We start from the raw sequence: 18,112 nt of genomic DNA on the forward strand, positions 1-18,112 counted from the left end.
GCTGGCTCAGCTCTACTGTGGCTTTTCCTGCAGGCAAAGTCATTGCAGGGACCTTCAGAAGGAGCAAAGTGCCCACAGTCCCTCCTCTGCAGCTGCTCATCACCACTGCACTCTGAGCAGCTAAATGTGATGATTGGAGATGAAAGTGTTTCCCATGAGAATGAGGTTGATCTTTGAGGCAGGAAGACGACATGAAGGAAATTTAAATCCTACTGTCTGTGCTGTACCTGTTCTGTGGCAGGAGAATCCTGCTTGATAAGTCTTGTGCTTTACATAAGTATTTTGCACTTTTTAAGGAAACAAATGAGTTGTTATTGGACTACTCTTTTTTTTTTTTTTTTTTAGGTTATCATTCCAAAAACCCCCAACCCTAAACATCAAATACAATTTCTAAATGCCTAATCAATTGTTTTCCCCTTTATGGTGGGATATATTTCAAAGAGAGAAATACAGAAGGAAGGCCCTGCTAGCAAGGAGCCCCAGACACCCTGTGAGAGGCAGTGCAGGACTTGCACTCTGGCCCCTGCAGAGAGGATTATTTCATGGTTTCAGCACGGCTGCAACCAGCAGCTCTGGCCTTTGGATCCACGATGCCTGGCAATTAATATCCAGCTGGTTCAGAAGCTTTCAGCCTCTGTACAAATCACCATATCAGATCATCAGCTCTTGGGAAATGTACTCTGGTATCAGCACCCTGATTCGGGCTTTGGCTCCCTTCCGAATAACCTGGAAGTGGATGTGGTAGTTGTAAAGCTAGGTTGGCTCTTAGAGTGGTAAAGAATATCTTGTGACAATAGGATATTCTCACACAGCCCTCGTGTGCTCAGGGGGGCTGGTGATGGACCCACAGCACACGTTCACAGCTGCACACAGACCTGTGCCCACACTAACCAGAATGGACTAACCAGCCCTTCCCTAAAGCCCGAAGAGAAGACAGGATAATGAAGACCTGCTGGAAGTTAAGAGCATTAGGAAAGCCACCACACCTGTCACCTCCAGCCATTTCACTATTCATGTGCCTAAAGGTGCCTCACTGCAAGGCGAAGCTGTGAGACAAAGGCACGGCAGTAAATGGGATGAAAAGCGAGGGAGAAGGATGAAAAGTCAGAGGAGGTTCTCAATGCCTGGAAGAAAACATCCTAAACAGTCATCCCACAATTTAACAGATACCCAGAGAGAACATCAGTCAGACTCTGTCATTACCTTTCCAATGAACGCTCCTTAAAACCACCAGGATGTGCAGGGTCAGTGAAGAGCAGAAATCTGAGTGACAGAGAGGTCACGATGGCTTCCCTCTGGAGATCCCCCCTGGGCTGGAGTGAGGTGCAGAGCCTGAGATGCAGAGTTCTCAAAGGAACCTGCTCCCAGCACCAACAGGCTGGCACTTGCTGAGGTGCCGGACGGAGCGGGCGAGGGAGGTGCTCACGCAGCCACCCAGACACATCTCCAGGTGTTCTGGGAGGCACTGGGGGGAAAGAGAAGTCCCTGAGCAGGCAGGAAGTGCTTTCAAGGTGCTCACGCCCTGGAATGCGCCCTGCACTGCTGGATGGTTATTAGCACTTGAATGCATCGCGAACAAGTCCTGATCTGTGGTGGTTCTGCTCCTGCCTTGGCACCCTCAGCTGCCTGAACCAGCGATTTCACACTCTGCAGGGCTCAGGAGGCTCCTGCCCAGCTGCTCCAAACAGGGCAGGAAAAGGCTGGCCTGCTTGGCTTCTGTGCCCACCAGCATGTCGCAAGCAATCAAGAAAAAATTGTGTTTATCACACTTCCAATTTTACCTGGAAAGCATGAGGAATGTGAGGCCCTGCAGTGGAGGGATTTTGCTCCTGAGAGGCGTTCTCCATTTCTGGCTGGTGGGTGCCTGTGTGCCAAGTCTGTGCCGGTGGCTTTTCCCCATGTGTTCCATCAGCAGTTCCTCTGCTGTGTTAGTGTTCCTGCGTGGGCTGTCGAATGGGAGCACTGGCTTCATGTGTCCCCAAAGTCTCTGTCCCCAGTGTCCACCCCACTAGCCATACAGGCTCCTTCCAAACCCTGAAATATTTCAAGAGTGTACTGAGTATTTGATAAACTGGTAACAAGCTTGGATTCCCAAAGAAACTCACGCTTCCTAGATCTCTCCTAGCCTTGGGGATGCTCTTTGAAGGAAGACGAAAAGAAAAATGAGGCAGGATACACGACTGAGCAGCAGCGCTTTTAATATCAGCCCTGAGTTTAACTTTAACACGTATGGCACCGTGCAATTTTAAATCTGCTGATCCAGGAAAAAAAAAAATTATACCAACACCTGAACAGTGCCAGGCTTGTGCTCAGGGGTGCCTGACCACTGACTGCTGCTGCCTGCAGTGTCCCCAGCTGTGTTTCCTTGGGGACACGGGGCCAGCAGAGCACAGGTGGCCCCTGGCACGGTGTCCATGGCCAGGGTGTCCCAACCCTTGGCTCAGTGCTCACTCTCCAGCCCAGGGAATCTGCTCTGTGCCGCCTCTGTGCCCACAAGGGAAGGACAGTGAGGCAGGGCACAAGTCCTAAACTCCTCCTCACAAGTTCCGAGCTCTTTCTCACAAAGGAAGGGTTTAGCCAGTTCTCCCCCACTGCTTTGGTTTGGTTGAATGGGAACAGAGCAAGGGCTCAGTGCTCCAGGCAGGGGGTTTGCTTTAAACCCCACTTCTACCCCCCACCAGGCTAATTATGACCTTTCAGAATAGGTTTTGTCCCCAAAGAGCACCCTGCTGTACTTCAGCATCAGCCTTTGCTCGGCTAACTACAATGTTTAATTTCCCTCAGCCTCAGGCTTTCTTGTGCTCCATTTTCTTTAGCTCATTATAAGACTTGACACCTCTGTGTGATTTTCCTGCGTGGCAATAAAGGCACTTTTACCAAGTGCAAAGATAGCGAAGCATCTCTGAGCCAGCAGTTAACCGGCACAAAAATCCAGCTTTACAATTCCCAGCATCTGGGATGTGTTTTTACAGGGAATGTTCCCCTCTCGTGCCCTCACACCAGGACGGGTAAGGCTGCAGGATAAGCCAAGGACGCAGCCATGAGAGGTACAATGTGCAGTTTTGGGGGGGGGCTGGCACTTCAAAGAATTATCTACCTGTGACAGTTGAATTCCAAAGGCTTTTCCTGCCCAGTGGTGCCTTACTCCAGCTGGGTACAGCCCCGCAGCATTGCGGCCTGATTTGTGGCCGTGCAGGGAAAGCACAAACCCCACACACAGTGGGGACAAGGGACACGGCACTGTCACAAAGCAGCCTGGCTGGCACAGGGCTCTCCCTGCTGGGGAGGCTGCTGTCCCGGCCTGGGGGCACAGGGCATGTGGAATGCCTCGGGAGGCTCAGTCCAGCAGACTTCCTTTGCTCTTTATTAGACTTTAAGCTTGCCCCGAAGGGATGTTCTCAGGAAGGAGAGAAAAATGTGCCCAGAAGGTACATCAGGCACAGGCTGGCAGGGCGAGGCAGGGCTGGAGGAGCACTAACTCCACTGATCTGTGAGCAGTAAAACGGATTTGTTGGTGCAGTCAGCGTGAACTGGGCACTGCCACATCCCCACAGACAGAAGACAGAATGGTTTGGGTTGGTGGGACCTTAAAGCTCAACCCGTCCCCTGCCACGAGCAGGGACACCTTCCACTGTCCCAGGTGCACATCCACTTGGAAAAATTTGTATTCCTGCTGGCACATTGGTGTGCACATCCACTTGGAAAAATTTGTATTCCTGCTGCCACATTGGTATGAGGTGTCACAGCCCATCACGTTAGTGTTAGTGCTCCTTCTGCCTGCAGGAAGTGTGATGGCTATTCACCTCAAAATCAGAGTGAATCTTTATTGCGTTCGTAATTAACCTTTCCTCGGAACTATTACAAACACACCTCCCCCTTCCAGCCTTGCTCTTTCCAGGTTTACTCGTTATTCCCACACCCCCTCAGTCTCCCCGGCCCAGCTCCGGCAGTCTCTGCTGATCGGAGAGATGCTCCAAACGCCAACGTTGTGACCTGCCCTGGACCCTCTCCAGTAGCTCCTGGTCTTGTACTGAAGAGCCCAGAAGTGGACACAGCGCCCCGATGGACACAGTTGTGAGGAAAGGCTGAGGGAACTGGGATTGTTCTGCCTGGAGAGAAGCTTTGGGGCGGCCTCACTGCGGCCTTCCAGCGCCTGAAGAGAACTTAGAGGAGACATGGGGAGAGACTGCTTACAAGGGCAAGGAGTGGCAGGACAAGGGGGAGTGGGTTCAGGCTGAAGGAGGGCAGGTTTAGATTGCAGCTTAGGAAGAAATTCCCTGTGGGGGTGGTGATGCTCTGGCACAGGATGTCCAGAGAACTTTGGATGGAGGATAACTCTGCAAGTGTCTAAGGCCAGAACAGCCAGAACAGACGGGACTTTGAGCAAGCTGGGGCAGTGGGAGGTGTGGCTGCCCGGGGCCGGCGTTTGGAACCGGCGGCAGTCCGGTGTCCGTCCCTCGGCAGGCCAGCCCCCTCACGGCTCCCCCCGCGCTCCGCCCCACATGGTCCCGCCCGCTCCCCCCGCCCCCTTGGGCCGCGCCGGCCCCGCCCCCTCGCCGGGGATTTTCCACGCGCCCGCGGCCCGGCCGCACGTAGCGCACGCACGCGAGCCCGCCGCTGGCGCGAGGCGGCCGCAGCCAATCAGAGCGCGGCGGGGGCCGGCGCGGGCCAATGGGCGCGGCCGGGGGGCGGGCCCTGCGCGCGGGGGCGGCTATAGCCGGGCGGGCGCCGGGCCGTTGGGTCTCAGTCAGAGCCGGGGCGGCCACAGCGGTGTCGGTGCGGAGCGGGGCTGCCGGCACAGCGGTGAGTGCGGCGGCCGCAGCGCCTCTCGCTCAGCCCCCCGCGGGCCGAGAGGCCGCCGATTCCCTTCTCCGGGTAGCGGCCGCGGAGCCCCAGCCGTGCACGTGGGAAAGGGCCGGGCCGAGGCTCGGTGGTCCCCCGGGGGCTGCAGGCCGCTGTGGGTCCCCGCGGCGGGGAAGGGAGGGCCTGCGGCGGCCTGAGCCCCGGCAGCGTGCGGGGGTGGGATTGAGAACCGGGGGGGTGTGGTTGGTCAAGACAGGGCCACAATCGGGAATATGGTGGGTGTAGGCGGGGGCAAAATCAGGGGGATATGATGGGTCAAGGCATCCTCAAAGGCAGAGTTTAACCTCTTTCTTTTAATCATTAACAGTCGCTCTCGGATTGCCCGTGGTGATTTGGACCTTCCCCCCTTTAGTGGATGTCCTTCAGCTTCCCATCTCAAATATTTAACGTTTGCTGGCACCCCGTCTGTGCCTGAGCTCTCTTAGCGGGTAATCCAGTGCCGGCTATGCCGAGGCTGCGCTGGTGGGGAGAGGCACCTGGGTGTGCGGGTGTGGATGAAGGTTTATCTGCCTGTGAACCACCTTTGCCTCGTGCGGGGCTGCCGGAGGGGCTCCTGGGCTCTCTCCCGCTCCGTTACTCGCCTGCTGAGTCACAGGGCAGGGCCGTGGCTCTCGGAGCCTGGCAGGAAGTATTGAAGTTTGTCATCCAAACCCACGGGCTGAGCCAGCGCTCTCTCGGGCCTCCATCTTACTAAACACCGAGGGAGAAAGTGGTGGAACGTGTCTGTGATTTGCTCTCCCTGCCAGGCATCCTTTAGAACCCGCTGGATCATGTTGTAGAGGTGAATTAATACCCCGTGGAGTGCAGAGGAGCCGGGTTGGAATGTGCACGTTTGTCCAGTTTCTAGGATTGCTTTGGCAGGGGAATTAATACGCAGGGATCTGATAGAGTGCACTCAAAGGTCTCATCTTTTTTGGGAGCACTGGTGGTATGAGAGTTAGGGTCATAAGGACCTTTAAGTGTCAGGAGAGGCTTCCACTGATAAATGTGGCAGGCCTGTAATAGGACACTCACTAGGGCAGTTATTTCTATGGCTAAACTTTAGCGTTGCTTTTTAAATCTCCATTCAGGTGCTTGCAGTGCTCAGCCTTAACCCTGTATTGATTTTAGAGAAGTGTGGCTGCAAAATAGCTACAAGGATGGGTTTTGGTGGTAGGGTTGGCTATAAGAAAAGAATCTTTGGGAATAATTTTCAACTGGAGCAATCTCCAGTTGAGAGTACTGCATTCCCTGTGCAGGGCATGGGGTCACATGAGGAAGAAATGGTGATTTCTTAGGCTTGGGCTGGTAGTGAAGAAGGTCCTCAGAGCCGGCAGGGGGTTGTAACCTACTCTTGGAGTAGGTACTCCTGTGCTCCTGGGCAGGCCAGGAGAGCTGGAGTGTGGCTTCCCCTGAAGGGAGACAGTGACCTTGTCAGCAGATTATGCTGCAGGAAAAGCTTTAAGGCAGCGTGCTCGTTAAATACCACCGTGGTATTTGCGTGTTGGGCAGAGGACAAAGGTCTGAGCAGACAGTGCTGCTGTGACCTCTCCTCCCTGCAGTCAGCATTTCCATGGATAAACCTGGGCTCGGGCTGACCCTGGTGTTCCAGATGAGTTGTCTGAATTGACTGAGCAGAATACATCGTGCTGAGCTCGAGGTGAGCTAAACAGCTTCAGTTTTACCCTACAGCTCAAAGGGAAAAGTGTTTCTTGATCACAGGAGTGGGGAGCTTGCCAAAGGAGCATCGAGAATTTCTGGGGTGATGCAGTGCTGTGAAATGCCTCTTCCTGCAGAAAAGGGATGTCAGGGGTGCTGGAGTGATGTCTGGCCTGGCAGACACTCCCAGTGGAAGCTCTTGCAGTGTGTATTCCTGAAGTGATGCTTCTGAAGGTCAGCAAGCAGCTCTAGCACTGGGAGACTTCCTGGGAGCTGCCTGTGCTTTCAAAGAATGAGACTCCTCAAGTTTTGTGGCAAAGCCAAGGTTCTGAAAATGACAGTAAGGTTTCGCAGGTGCCAGCCTGATAACCTCTGGAAGCCCTTCTTAGATAAGTGGGCATTCTTCCTATTAGCCATTGCTCCGTGCATCTGCAGGGTATGGGTGGGATTGATAAGCAGAGACTTGCAGGGATTTATTTCTAGCTCGTGTGTTCACTGATTGAAGCTAAGTAGTGGCAGCATGAAGGTCAGCTTGGAGAAGTTGTCTTGTTTCATATTTTACTCCTATCATGTGTCACTGTGGGGGTCTGGCTGAAATCTTAGACCACGTAGAGGGGCAGGACAGCTGGAAGGGACATCTGAAAGCCAAGGGGGGAAAGCAAAGGTTGCCTGTGCCTTTGACCTGGGGAGGGCAGAGTTTGCTGTGGGGGAGGAACGAGTGTGTGCAGCTGCCCCCTCACAGACTGTGAACCAGCAGCATTTCTAAGGTCATGTTTTTCTAACTTTGCAGTAACTGTGGAAGGATTCATGACCATTTCTGTAAACAGGGCTGCCACCCACATTGGCTTGCCAAAAAACCAGCTTCCAGATAGTTCTGTTCCTGAGGCTGAGCTCTCTTCAGTGCAGATGGGCTGGCTTTGGTGCCAGTCTGTGGCTTACAGGCATGTGTATGACTGGGTTTTTAAAATGTAGCTGGGCTTACATAAGGATTCCCTTACTGCACTTTCCTGGAGTGGATAAATGTGAGAAGGGAAAAAGGAAGTATTCAAAAGATTGGGGGGGGATCTTTATCCCTTTTAAGATGGAAAGTTAAGAGGAAAAACCATTCTTGTAAATGCTCAACAGGGTGTAACTATTAATGCAAGCTTTTAATGAGAGCTGTGACTGCTCCTCTGTCGTCACCGGTTCCGTTTGGCTCTGAGCAGCTGCTGTGCATACTAAGAGCACTCTGTGCATACTGAGAGCTGCTGCACTCTGGTCTCTTATCTAAGAGAACTCTTAACTGATAGCAGAGAGTTGCTGTTTTGGCATCTCCTGGCTGCTCTGATGTGGTGAGGTGACATTCCTTTAGATTTGTCATCTGCTCCTGCTGTCCTGTCTGGGGTCTCATGATACTGCAGTCATTTGGAAACATCAAAAGATTGTCCCTTGCACATAAGGAAGTGATTTTTTTTTTTTTTTAAATAGCAAAAGTCATGGGAGTGGAGGAGCTTTCCCAGAGGCGCTCTGGCTGCCCCATCCCTGTCAATGTTCCAGGCCAGGCTGGATGAGGCTTGTCCAGCAACCTGGTCTGCTGGCAGGCTGTGGGATGGGTTGAGCTTTATGGTCCCTTGCACCCCAAACCATCCAGTGAGTAATTCTCAGCTCCTCTTTGCAGGTACTGAAGATGTCTATCACCAAGATCCACGCCCGTGAAATCTTTGACTCCCGTGGGAATCCCACAGTTGAGGTCGACCTCTACACCAACAAAGGTGAGTCCTCAGCTGCAGCTGTTCATCCCTGGCAGTCAGAATCTACAGCCTGTCCTGTTCCAGCAGTGGAACTGTGCTGACTTTTATCCTCCACACAAAAAACTTGCTAGAACTTGCTGTGAGACTTGCAGGAAGAGCCTCTGCCTCATTCTGTTGGATGAGTTTGCTGAGCTCCAGCTCCTGGCCTGGGCAGTGCAGGATTTTTGCTGCCTCTTACAGCCTAAACTGTATGAGAGCTGTTCCAAACCTGCCCTCCTTCCCTTGGCCCAGCATAAACTGGGATAGCACCTGGAATTTCTGAGTTAAGGCCTTTGTTCCTGTCCTCGAGCAGCTGCTAATGGCCCTGGTTGTCAGTGCTCCCCACGCTCTGTAGGAGTACAGTCGAAGTTTAATTCTGAATTTGTCTGCACTGGCTTTCTGTAATGACTCAGTATCCTGCTGCCCAGCTGGATTTTGGGTAATGGTTTCTTCTTTAGGGCATGACTAAAGAACTTGTCTAATTAGGCTTTCACATGTAACATCTTATATTTTTAATTATTGTAGGACTTTCCCTTGGTTTGTTAGTTGTTCATCCCACATCTGATAGGATCTGACAAAAGCATTGTGCAAACTCATAGCAATGTGGTTTGGTGCAGTGAGCAAACACAATGGCTGTAATACACTGACTAAAGAGCTGATCTTTCTGCCTCAAAAGATTAATGCAGTCATTTAATGAGCCTGCCCCCACTAAGCTCTTTGATTTAGTGGGATAAGGGGAAGACTGGAGGCTGGAGTTGGCATCTTGAACCCCAGGCAGAGCAGGCTCCAGTGTGCAGATCTGCTCCAAGTTCACATCCTTGGCTGAAGGAATGGGCTCTCTGGGTGGCTCTGCTGTTGTCAGAAGAGCCCAGAACTGATAACAAAATAGGTCTCCTCATTGTCCCTTTTATGCCATATCCTAGAAGAATTTAAGAGCTTGCCTTGCCTGAGCTCAAAAGCAGATCCAGTGAATGAAGCTGGTTTTTTGGAAGGGAAACTCTTGAAATGCCCAGGGGAAGAGGAGGAGTCAGTCTGCCATTGATCAGTGTGGGGGAGATGCTGATAAATTGGTGATGCTGTAAATGAGCAGGAAGCCCTTGTAGGATCACTGTGTGTGAGCAGAGGTGTGGGTTAGAGGTTCCCTCTCCCAGCTCCAGGGCTGGGGGGGATGTTCTGTGGGTTTGAGTGTGCCAAGGTGTTGTTTTCGTGTTGTGACCAGGTCTGTTCAGAGCCGCCGTTCCCAGCGGTGCCTCCACTGGAATCTACGAGGCTCTGGAGCTCCGTGACAATGACAAGACACGCTACATGGGCAAAGGTAAACCTGCCACTGTCCCTGCACAGGGGCTCCTGTCCCACTCTGTGTCCTGCGCAGGGCCTGGCAGCTGAGCAGGGGCAGGGGGGACACGTGGGGTGACAGCAGCTCCTGTCGGGTGTGGGCTGGGAGCTGGGCAGAGGCAAAGCAGAGGTGGCTGTGTTGGTGTCCTGGGCACAGCTTGCAGGGTGACTCTGCCTCCAGCAGTGCAGCTGCCTGGTGCTGCAGGGCAGGGTGACCTGCACAGGTGGGTGTGGGCACACCCAGCCAGGTGACTGGCTCTGGTACAACGTGTCCAGGTGTACTTTGTTACCCTGCTCCTCTTGCACTGTGTTGGTGTGTGGCACGGTGCTTTACCAGCGTTGTATGGGCATCTAAAGTGCCAGCTCCAAAAGCCTTGGTCGTCCTGCAGTTAGTCACAAGGTCTTTTCATAAACTCGATTTTCCCAGAACCCTTAAATCTGTCAGCTCTGACACTGCACACTTAGATCCCAGCATGTTAAATCCTGAACCTGAGGCTTTATGCCAGCTGCTGCCCACTGTGACTGCAGCTCTGCACTGGGACTCCTGGAAGGTGCCTCAGACCCCAGGACAGCTACAGCCACTTTGTCTGCCATTACAGGTAGCCAGGGTACTTAAGTCTGTGTTAGTGGTGTAATATTTTACTTGTCTGGGGACTGGTTGTGTGCTCTAAAAAGAAGCTAAACCCCGCAGTCACCAGGCTGGCTGGGGGACTAGTATGGGTGAGAATGAATAGCTGCTAACGAGATGTCATTGCCTAATAAACATCCCAGCAGTACTTCTTGTGATTTTTCTGAGAGCTTGGACAGTCAGGGCTCCTTCTTAACACTCTTCTCTAAAAGCATTGGGGATGCCTTTGAAGTGTAAGCAATCATCTTGACTTTTGGCTGGGAGGGAGAATTATTTTCAAACTTTCCTGCCGGTCAGGTGAAAAGAAGCTGAAATATTTTTTGCCTATTAAGAAAGAGCAATTAAAGTGGAGAGCCACTGAACTGAACTTCTAGAGCCTTGTCTAGAAGATTCATGGTTGTTAATACCTTAACAGAGAATAAATGCCTGGATGACTGAATGTCCCAAAAACCTGAAGCTCTTTGGCTGTTTACCCAGGGCACTTTCTCTTGCAAAGAGTAAATGTGTATTTACCTCACTGTGCTGAATGTGTGTGTGCTCAGACCTGTTAAATCTGATCCAGTGGGCAGTTCTTAATGGCATTTAATTAGACTGTAGTTAACAGGCTGTAGCTGAAGGGCTTTGTCAGCTGGGAAATAACATGAGTTATGAAAAAATAATCATCAATTGGGATGAGTTGCAGATAGCTGGTAGGCCTTTTCTAATAGAGGTCTGCAGGCTTAGACCATTTGGAAAAGCAATTAATATTGTTTAGGATGCAGTCAATTAGCATTCATTATTCTGAAGCTTAGGTTTTTGGAAGTCTTTGAACACTGCACAGTAAATAAGGTGATGCTGTAGCAGTGTTACAGAGTAATGCCAGGTAGGGAAGTGCCTGAGCTGCTGCTGTGTAATTTCTGGGGAAACCTTTTCCCTCTTCCTACTCCTGGACTCTGTGAGTGGATAGGAGAGCCCATCCTAAAAGCTTCTCTAAATGCTGTCATTTGAATGCACAGTGGTGATGGCAGAGTTACAGAGAGCTGGTGGAAAGCCCGAAGAGAGCCTTGCAGAGCTTCCTCTGCTCTTTGAGCCTCTTGTCTCCATTCCACTGCTCAGTGCCAGACTGAGCTGCCTGTTTGTGTCCTCTCTTGCACTCCTGTGGGCTGGCTGTGAGTCTTCTCCTGTCCTTGACTCTGGTGTCTGTTTGGCTTCTGTCAGGTGTCTCCAGAGCTGTAAAATATGTAAACGAGTTCCTGGCCACAGCACTGTGCACACAGGTAATGGAGTGCTCCCAGTGCAGCCCTGGCACTCGGATCAGTCTCCTGGCATGGCCTGGCAGACTAACCTGGCACTCCTGGACACTTCCCAGCCTCTGCATCCTTCATGCACCTCCCAGTCCAGCCAGGGGCCTCCCAGTGATCACACCTGGCCTGAAGCTCAGCTTGGACTGGGGCTGGGGTAGCATGAGGTGATTTTCCTGGATGTCTCTGAGATCCCCTACTAATCCCTGCATAACCTGTGTGTTGACCGGTGTCTGATTTGCTTGTTCCTTCCAGGTGTCTCAAAAGCTGTTGAGCACGTCAATAAAACGATTGCACCTGCACTGATTAGCAAGGTAGGAGCAATCTGTCTTCTCTTAACATCTCCTGCAGCCAGGCAGTGTCCAAACCATCCTCTGGTGTGTGACCTGGGGGGCGTCAGCCTCTGTGTTGGAGTGCATGTGAACAAACTGACTACAGCAATGGTTTTACTTAATTTACTTAATGAGTGCATCTCTAACACGTAATGAAACGTTCTCCAGGTGTTGTAGTGTGCACAAACACTTCAGCCCCTGGGAGCTGCAGTGGTGCAGCTGGGATACAAGCTGATTTCTGCTGCAGAGAGGGGCTGGGTTGTATCCAAGCAGGGTAATTTGGAAGGGAATCTGAGGGGATCTAGAGAAGTCTGCTTGAATGAGATTCCTTTGTGGGCGCTAAACCCTGCCTACAAAGGCTGGCGCAGAACTGAGGGATAATTGGTGAAGTGATGGCACATCCAGCTCAGCTGTAGCCTTGGGCTGCTGCAGACCAGGAATTGGTGTGGGCAGCTCTTGGTGCCTGCCGGGGCTGTGGTGGGGAGGTGAGGGTTTGTGGACCTTGCTTGGTGTCACACGGTGTTTTGGTTGCTTCTCTGCAGAACGTGAACGTTGTGGAGCAAGAAAAGATTGACAAGCTGATGCTGGAAATGGATGGGACAGAGAACAAATGTGAGTGGGTTTTGTGTTGCTCTGGGGTGAAAAGATGAAGATGGGTCAACAGGATTCTATTTGCCAGAACCAACAGCCAGGCTGTGGCCTTGTGCCATAATTCAAACCATGGGCTGGTATTGCTCTCTTTTTATAAAGACACTTCTCTAACCAATTTCTTCCCGTTTCAGCCAAATTTGGTGCTAATGCCATCCTGGGTGTGTCCCTGGCCGTCTGCAAAGCTGGTGCTGCTGAGAAGGGAGTCCCCCTGTACCGTCACATCGCTGACCTGGCTGGAAACCCAGAGGTCATTCTCCCTGTTCCTGTAAGTCCCTGGGTGGGGCAGGCCTTGCCTTCAGCCTGGTGCTCTTGGCTCAAACTCTGGAGAATGAGGATGTGAATGTAAAGGCTGTTACCACATTCTAACCTGGCTTTTCCTGCTTCCTCCAAGGCCTTCAACGTGATCAATGGTGGCTCCCACGCTGGCAACAAGCTGGCCATGCAGGAGTTCATGATCCTGCCCGTGGGCGCCGAGAGCTTCAAGGACGCCATGCGTGTGGGGGCTGAGGTCTACCACAACCTCAAGAACGTTATCAAGGAGAAGTATGGCAAGGATGCCACCAACGTGGGCGACGAGGGTGGCTTTGCCCCCAACATCCTGGAAAACAAAGAAGGTGAGAGTGACCCAGGTGTGGGAGGAGAGGGAGCTGATAGCTGGAGGATGAACTGAGAGCCTGCCCAATGTCGGTGAAGAGCAGGATCGATAGGATCAAGGCTGTAGAACTTCCTGCTGTGTCTTTGCTCTGTTTCTTACCCTGACAGACATCCTAAAGATGCTCTGCCTATGTGGTCGGGTGTTGGACATCAGCTTATGCAGTTTGACAGGATGGTTTTGACTTCAGTGCCTCATCACTCTCATTCCTGTAGCAGCCTAAGGGAATCTTCCTAAGGGAACCCTTCCAGCTGAAAAGTGATGTGGGAACATCTGTGCACTGCAGGTGTGGCAGAAGTCAACAGTCAGAGATCAGGGGAGTTGTTTTCCTGCAGACAAAGAGGGAAAACAGTTTGTGCTCTGCTTGATCATGTGTGGGAGGGCACAAAAGCTTGCCTGCGAAGCTGAGGCAGTTGCTGCTTCCATGGCCAAGCAGTTCTGTTGAGGAGCCTGTGGGAGCGGCAGTTTGTCTGTGGGAAGCAAAATATCTGTTCCTACAAAAACTGTACCAGAGGAGCTTTCTCTGCCTCTCCAGGAATGGAGCTGCTAACAAGGCAGTGGAACACGAGCTCAGCTCACTTGCTTTTTACTTTACAGCTGTTGGTTTTGTTACTGTGGAGGGGACTGGTGAACTGCACTGCCTTTTTTGAAGATTCTGAGACAGCAGCAGCGAGTGTGTCAAATATTTAAGTCCCAGTGTCACATGCAGCTCTGCTGGGTCTGTGCCCTTGCAGACATCAGTGAGGATGACCTTGAATGACAGTCACATTCCAAGGAGTTTTTGTTGCTGGCAGCAGCTGCTTTTGCAGTTTGTGCTACATTAGCATCTTACAAAACACAACCAAACCCAGACAAAAAAGAGCCAAAAAAAAAAAAAAAAGAGCACTTGATCTGAACTTCCTGCTGCAAACAGCCTGGCTGATACCAGCTGTTCCCCTGCAACTCAGGGGTGGTTGGGACTCTGCCAAACAGTAGCATAGTGGGCAGTGTCCAGAGACTTGTCGTCCTGGGTGGTTCTGTCCCCTCTGGCGCAGGTAAATGCAGGTGGAGGACAGGTGGATGCCAAGAGGGGTCTCCTGGGCAGGGCCAGGCTCTGTCTCCTCGCTGTCAGGGTTTGGGTGCTCACCGCTGCCATGGCCAACACCTGCTCTGGAGCTAAAAGGAATTAGAGTGCAGGCCCTGCTTCCTGCCCACATGCATAAAGTTGAAAGAGGATGTGAAATCTGGTATTAAGCTTTCTGGGCTGACATGTAGCCCTGCCTGAAGAGATTAGGAATCCCATAATGGTGTCTCAAGGGTATTACAAGCTAAAAGCAGTATTAAAGTAATATCTTGTTGCAGTCAGTTCAGAAGTGGGGGAATTTAAGAACCTTTTCCTTTGGGCTTTCTGAAGGGGTGAGGGGGATTGTTTGCCGGTGAGTGTGGCGCTGTTGGGCAGCGAGGAGCTTTGTGGCTGGGATGGATGGGATGGCTGGCAGGCCCTGAGGAGCCCTGTGTGTGTTGCAGCTCTGGAGCTGCTGAAGACAGCCATAGCCAAGGCTGGCTACACTGACAAGGTGGTCATTGGCATGGACGTGGCGGCCTCCGAGTTCTACCGCGACGGCAAATACGACCTGGACTTCAAATCCCCCGACGACCCCAGCAGATACATCTCCCCTGACCAGCTGGCCGACCTCTACAAGGGCTTTGTCAAGAACTACCCTGGTAAGCACAGCAGCAGTGGCGGGTGGGGGCCGATTGCTGGAGGAGGGAGGTGGTGTGCGGCTCCTCTGACAGGAGAGATTGGGAGCCCCTGGGGGTCTCACACTGTTCTGGGCACTGGGTAGCACTTGTCTGCACTCCCCTCGTCCAAACAAGACCTTTGTGCTGGCGTTGTCCTGAAGCTGCTGTGTCCCTCTGCAGTGGTGTCCATTGAAGACCCCTTTGACCAGGATGACTGGGCTGCCTGGAAGAAGTTCACAGGCAGTGTCAACATCCAGGTGGTTGGTGACGATCTGACTGTGACCAACCCCAAGAGAATTGCCAAGGCTGTGGAGGAGAAGGCCTGCAACTGCCTCCTGCTCAAGGTCAACCAGATTGGCTCCGTGACAGAGTCCCTGCAGGCGTAAGTTCTGCCCTCTGGGCCACGCCAGGGTGGGGCTGGTTTTAACGGGGGGAGATGAATGTACAGAGCAGATCTAGGGGAACAGAAAGCTGATGGGGTATCTGTGAAGGGAGAGCAATGATTATGTTAATTTATTAATTAATATGTTATTAACTGATAGAGGACATGGACAAATAAACCTGTACCTTCATGGTCCTGGTGTCACACGGGTGCCCTGAACAGCTTCCCAGAGTGTGAGCATCTGTGACAGCAGCTCCTGATCACCTTGTCCTGTGGTCCTGCCCTGCACCAGGGCTGTGCTGCCCCTTGGCAGTGTCACTGGAGCACAGGCTGGGCACAGGGCATGGTGTGAGCTGCTTCTCTTCCTCTCTTGCAGCTGCAAGCTGGCCCAGTCCAATGGCTGGGGTGTGATGGTGAGCCACCGCTCTGGAGAGACAGAAGACACCTTCATTGCTGACCTGGTCGTGGGTCTCTGCACTGGCCAGGTTGGTATCTGCAGCTGCTGCAGTTTGGCTGTTTGCTTGAAGGGATGATTTATTTGGTGGTGAAGCCAAAGCCGTGGTGCCCTGCACTGCCTCCAGGGGTGCAGATTTGCTGTGCCTGTTTACGGGGAGCTGATTTGTTAATAGTGTGACAAGGAAACACCTTATCTTGTACAAACTCACCTTTAACAAGCAATGTCAAAGGTCTTAGCTCAGGGGCTGTGCTGGGGTTTCCTGGTCCTGCAGCTGATACCAAATGAGCAACCTCTATTGCTCCCAAGACCTGTAGTGTTTGCATGTGTAGATACTGAGCCTGATGCCCAAGCAGAGCTTGTGATGATGCTCATCACTCTGAACAAGTTTTGTGTTGGCACTTGGAGTTCTCCCCTAACTCTGTGATTTCCCTCTCAGATCAAAACTGGTGCCCCGTGCCGATCCGAGCGTCTGGCCAAGTACAACCAGCTGCTGAGGTGAGCCTGGGGCTGGGAAAGGGCCTTGGGGGCACAGCTTGGCCTCTGCCCCTCAGAAACACCTGCAGGACGTGTCCTGGCTCTGGCAGAGGTGCCTGTGGGTGCGGGAGGCTGTAGGCTGAGGAGCAGCTGGGCGGGTGAGTCCAGCACAGAGCACACCAAGCATCCTGTGCTGCTGGACACGAGGTGGTTCCCTTGGCAAGCATCTCAGACATCTGGGTTCAGTTGTGTCAGACGTGTGGCACTGTGCAGGGGCTTGCTGGGAGCTGCCTTGTCCCTGTAGGGCCAGGTGTTTCAGTGGCACATGGATCAGGTGTTTCAGGACCAGGTGTTGAGTGTGAGGCCCGCGGCTGTGCTAGTGCAGGGGTTCTCTGCTGGCTGCTGACACCCCGTGCTCTCTGTCCTTCATCAGAATTGAGGAGGAGCTCGGCAGCAAGGCTCGCTTTGCTGGGAGGAACTTCAGGAACCCTCGTGTCAACTAAGTGTGGAAGAGTCCCCCCTGTTGTGGTTCAGCACTAGTCGTCGACTTAGATCACAATTACCTGTACTAGAAAGATAAGGGCAGCTGAAGGAAAAGACCAGTCTGCAGGTCCTCTTCTCCCCTAGACCATCCCTTCACCCAGTGTTCTCACCAACTCTGGTCTGTTAATTGTAATGCTCTGCTGCTTCTGTAGAACAGTCCCTGGGGGTGTTCTGTGTATTTTACACTCTCAGGGGTCATGACATTGTGATTCTGGGCATAAACACTTTAGTTCCCTTCTCTGCCTGTCTGATCTTCAACGTTTGGAGCTGTGTGATTTGCAGTGCAGCAAGAGGTACCTGCAGACAGAGACAGTAGTGTTTTTACATGTGATAAATAAAAGCATCAAACAACCCAACAAACGTCTGTGGCTTGGAGTTCTTTGGAGGAGTCTGGGGAGCAGGGGTTCCCACCTTTGCATCATAGAGTCGTGGAATGGTTTGGGTTGGAAGGGACCTTAAGGCTCATCTTGCCCTTTTTCCTGGGCTTTGGCGAGTTTTTGGCGTGTCCCTGTCCCCGTGGTGGTTCTGTTACTGTGTGGGCACCGTCACAGGGAGCAGAGTAGTGACCTCAGTCCGTTCCCAGACAGGAAAAAACAAGTTATTACACAACTGAGTGACAGGATGTCTAAGGCAGTTCTTGGTGCTAATGGCTGTTTTTTTCCGCACTGGCAGGTTTGTAGGAGCAGCGTCAGTTTCGCAGGTTTGTAAGAGCAGCGTTAATTTCTCAGGCTTGTAGGAGCAGCGTTAATTTCCCGTTCCGTTAATGAGCTGCCGCTGCCCTGGGGCGGGGCCGGGCGCAGCACTGCCCCCCCGTGGCCGCGCCGGGCGCTGCACCGCGCTCCCACAAACCCATTTTGTGTCTTTGAACGTTTTAAATCGCCACGGTGGAGATGTTACAGCCAGCCCTGCTCGGGGGCACCTGTCAGCAGCTACCCCGAAGAATATTCTCAGTTCTAGTGTGGGAATAACAAGCAAACAACCTTTCCTGGGCACCTGGCAATGTTGTTTCCTTAGGAGATTTATCTCCTTTGTCAGGCTGCTCTTAAGGAGAGCTGTGCTATAAATACCAAATTTAGCAGCCCCAGCTCAGCACCGGGCCAGGGCCTCCTCTCTCCCACATTTGTCCTTCCCCCAGGCTTTGCTCTGAGCTGGTTGCAGTCCGTGGCACGTTTGAAGCCCACTGCACTTTTCACACTTAGCTGATCTCTGAATTAGACCTGTTAAATGAATAAACCAGCTAATTACACACAAATCCTATCAAGGGATTTTTTTTTTTCTCTCAACGAGGCAGCTTCTAATATCTGCTGAATGGTTTAGGAAGCTTTTTTAGCAGAGCTGTGCTCAGAAGCACGATTAGGGCTGTTCCTCACCTGGCACTTCAGGAAG

The 18,112-nt window shown here is 52.3% G+C and overlaps 1 protein-coding gene across 1 annotated transcript; it reads left to right on the plus strand.

Annotated features, from left to right (window-relative positions):
- Nucleotides 1-4,721: 4,721 nt before the first annotated feature.
- On the plus strand, nt 4,722-17,086 carry ENO1 (enolase 1). Its single transcript, XM_066202966.1, has 12 exons — nt 4,722-4,803; nt 8,159-8,252; nt 9,490-9,585; nt 11,769-11,827; nt 12,388-12,457; nt 12,628-12,761; nt 12,888-13,110; nt 14,655-14,852; nt 15,051-15,252; nt 15,629-15,737; nt 16,146-16,204; nt 16,617-17,086. Exons 2-12 carry the CDS (start codon nt 8,168-8,170, stop codon nt 16,684-16,686), a joined length of 1,305 nt encoding a protein of 434 aa, XP_066059063.1. The 5' UTR covers nt 4,722-4,803; nt 8,159-8,167; the 3' UTR covers nt 16,687-17,086.
- The last annotated feature ends 1,026 nt before the right edge of the window (nt 17,087-18,112 follow it).

This window comes from Chamaea fasciata, unplaced genomic scaffold (assembly GCF_029207755.1).
Source record: "Chamaea fasciata isolate MVZ Bird 193981 ecotype frontalis unplaced genomic scaffold, bChaFas1.0.hap1 SCAF_23, whole genome shotgun sequence".
Taxonomy (NCBI): Eukaryota; Metazoa; Chordata; class Aves; order Passeriformes; family Sylviidae; genus Chamaea; species Chamaea fasciata.

Bases quoted from the DNA above. Each gene is read 5' to 3' on its own strand.
- ENO1 (XM_066202966.1), top strand. From the start codon at position 8,168: ATGTCTATCACCAAGATCCACGCCCGTGAAATCTTTGACTCCCGTGGG. The intron at 13,111-14,654 runs GTGAGAGTGACC...TGTGTGTTGCAG, and splicing joins CATCCTGGAAAACAAAGAAG to CTCTGGAGCTGCTGAAGACA. The intron at 15,738-16,145 runs GTTGGTATCTGC...TTTCCCTCTCAG, and splicing joins TGGGTCTCTGCACTGGCCAG to ATCAAAACTGGTGCCCCGTG.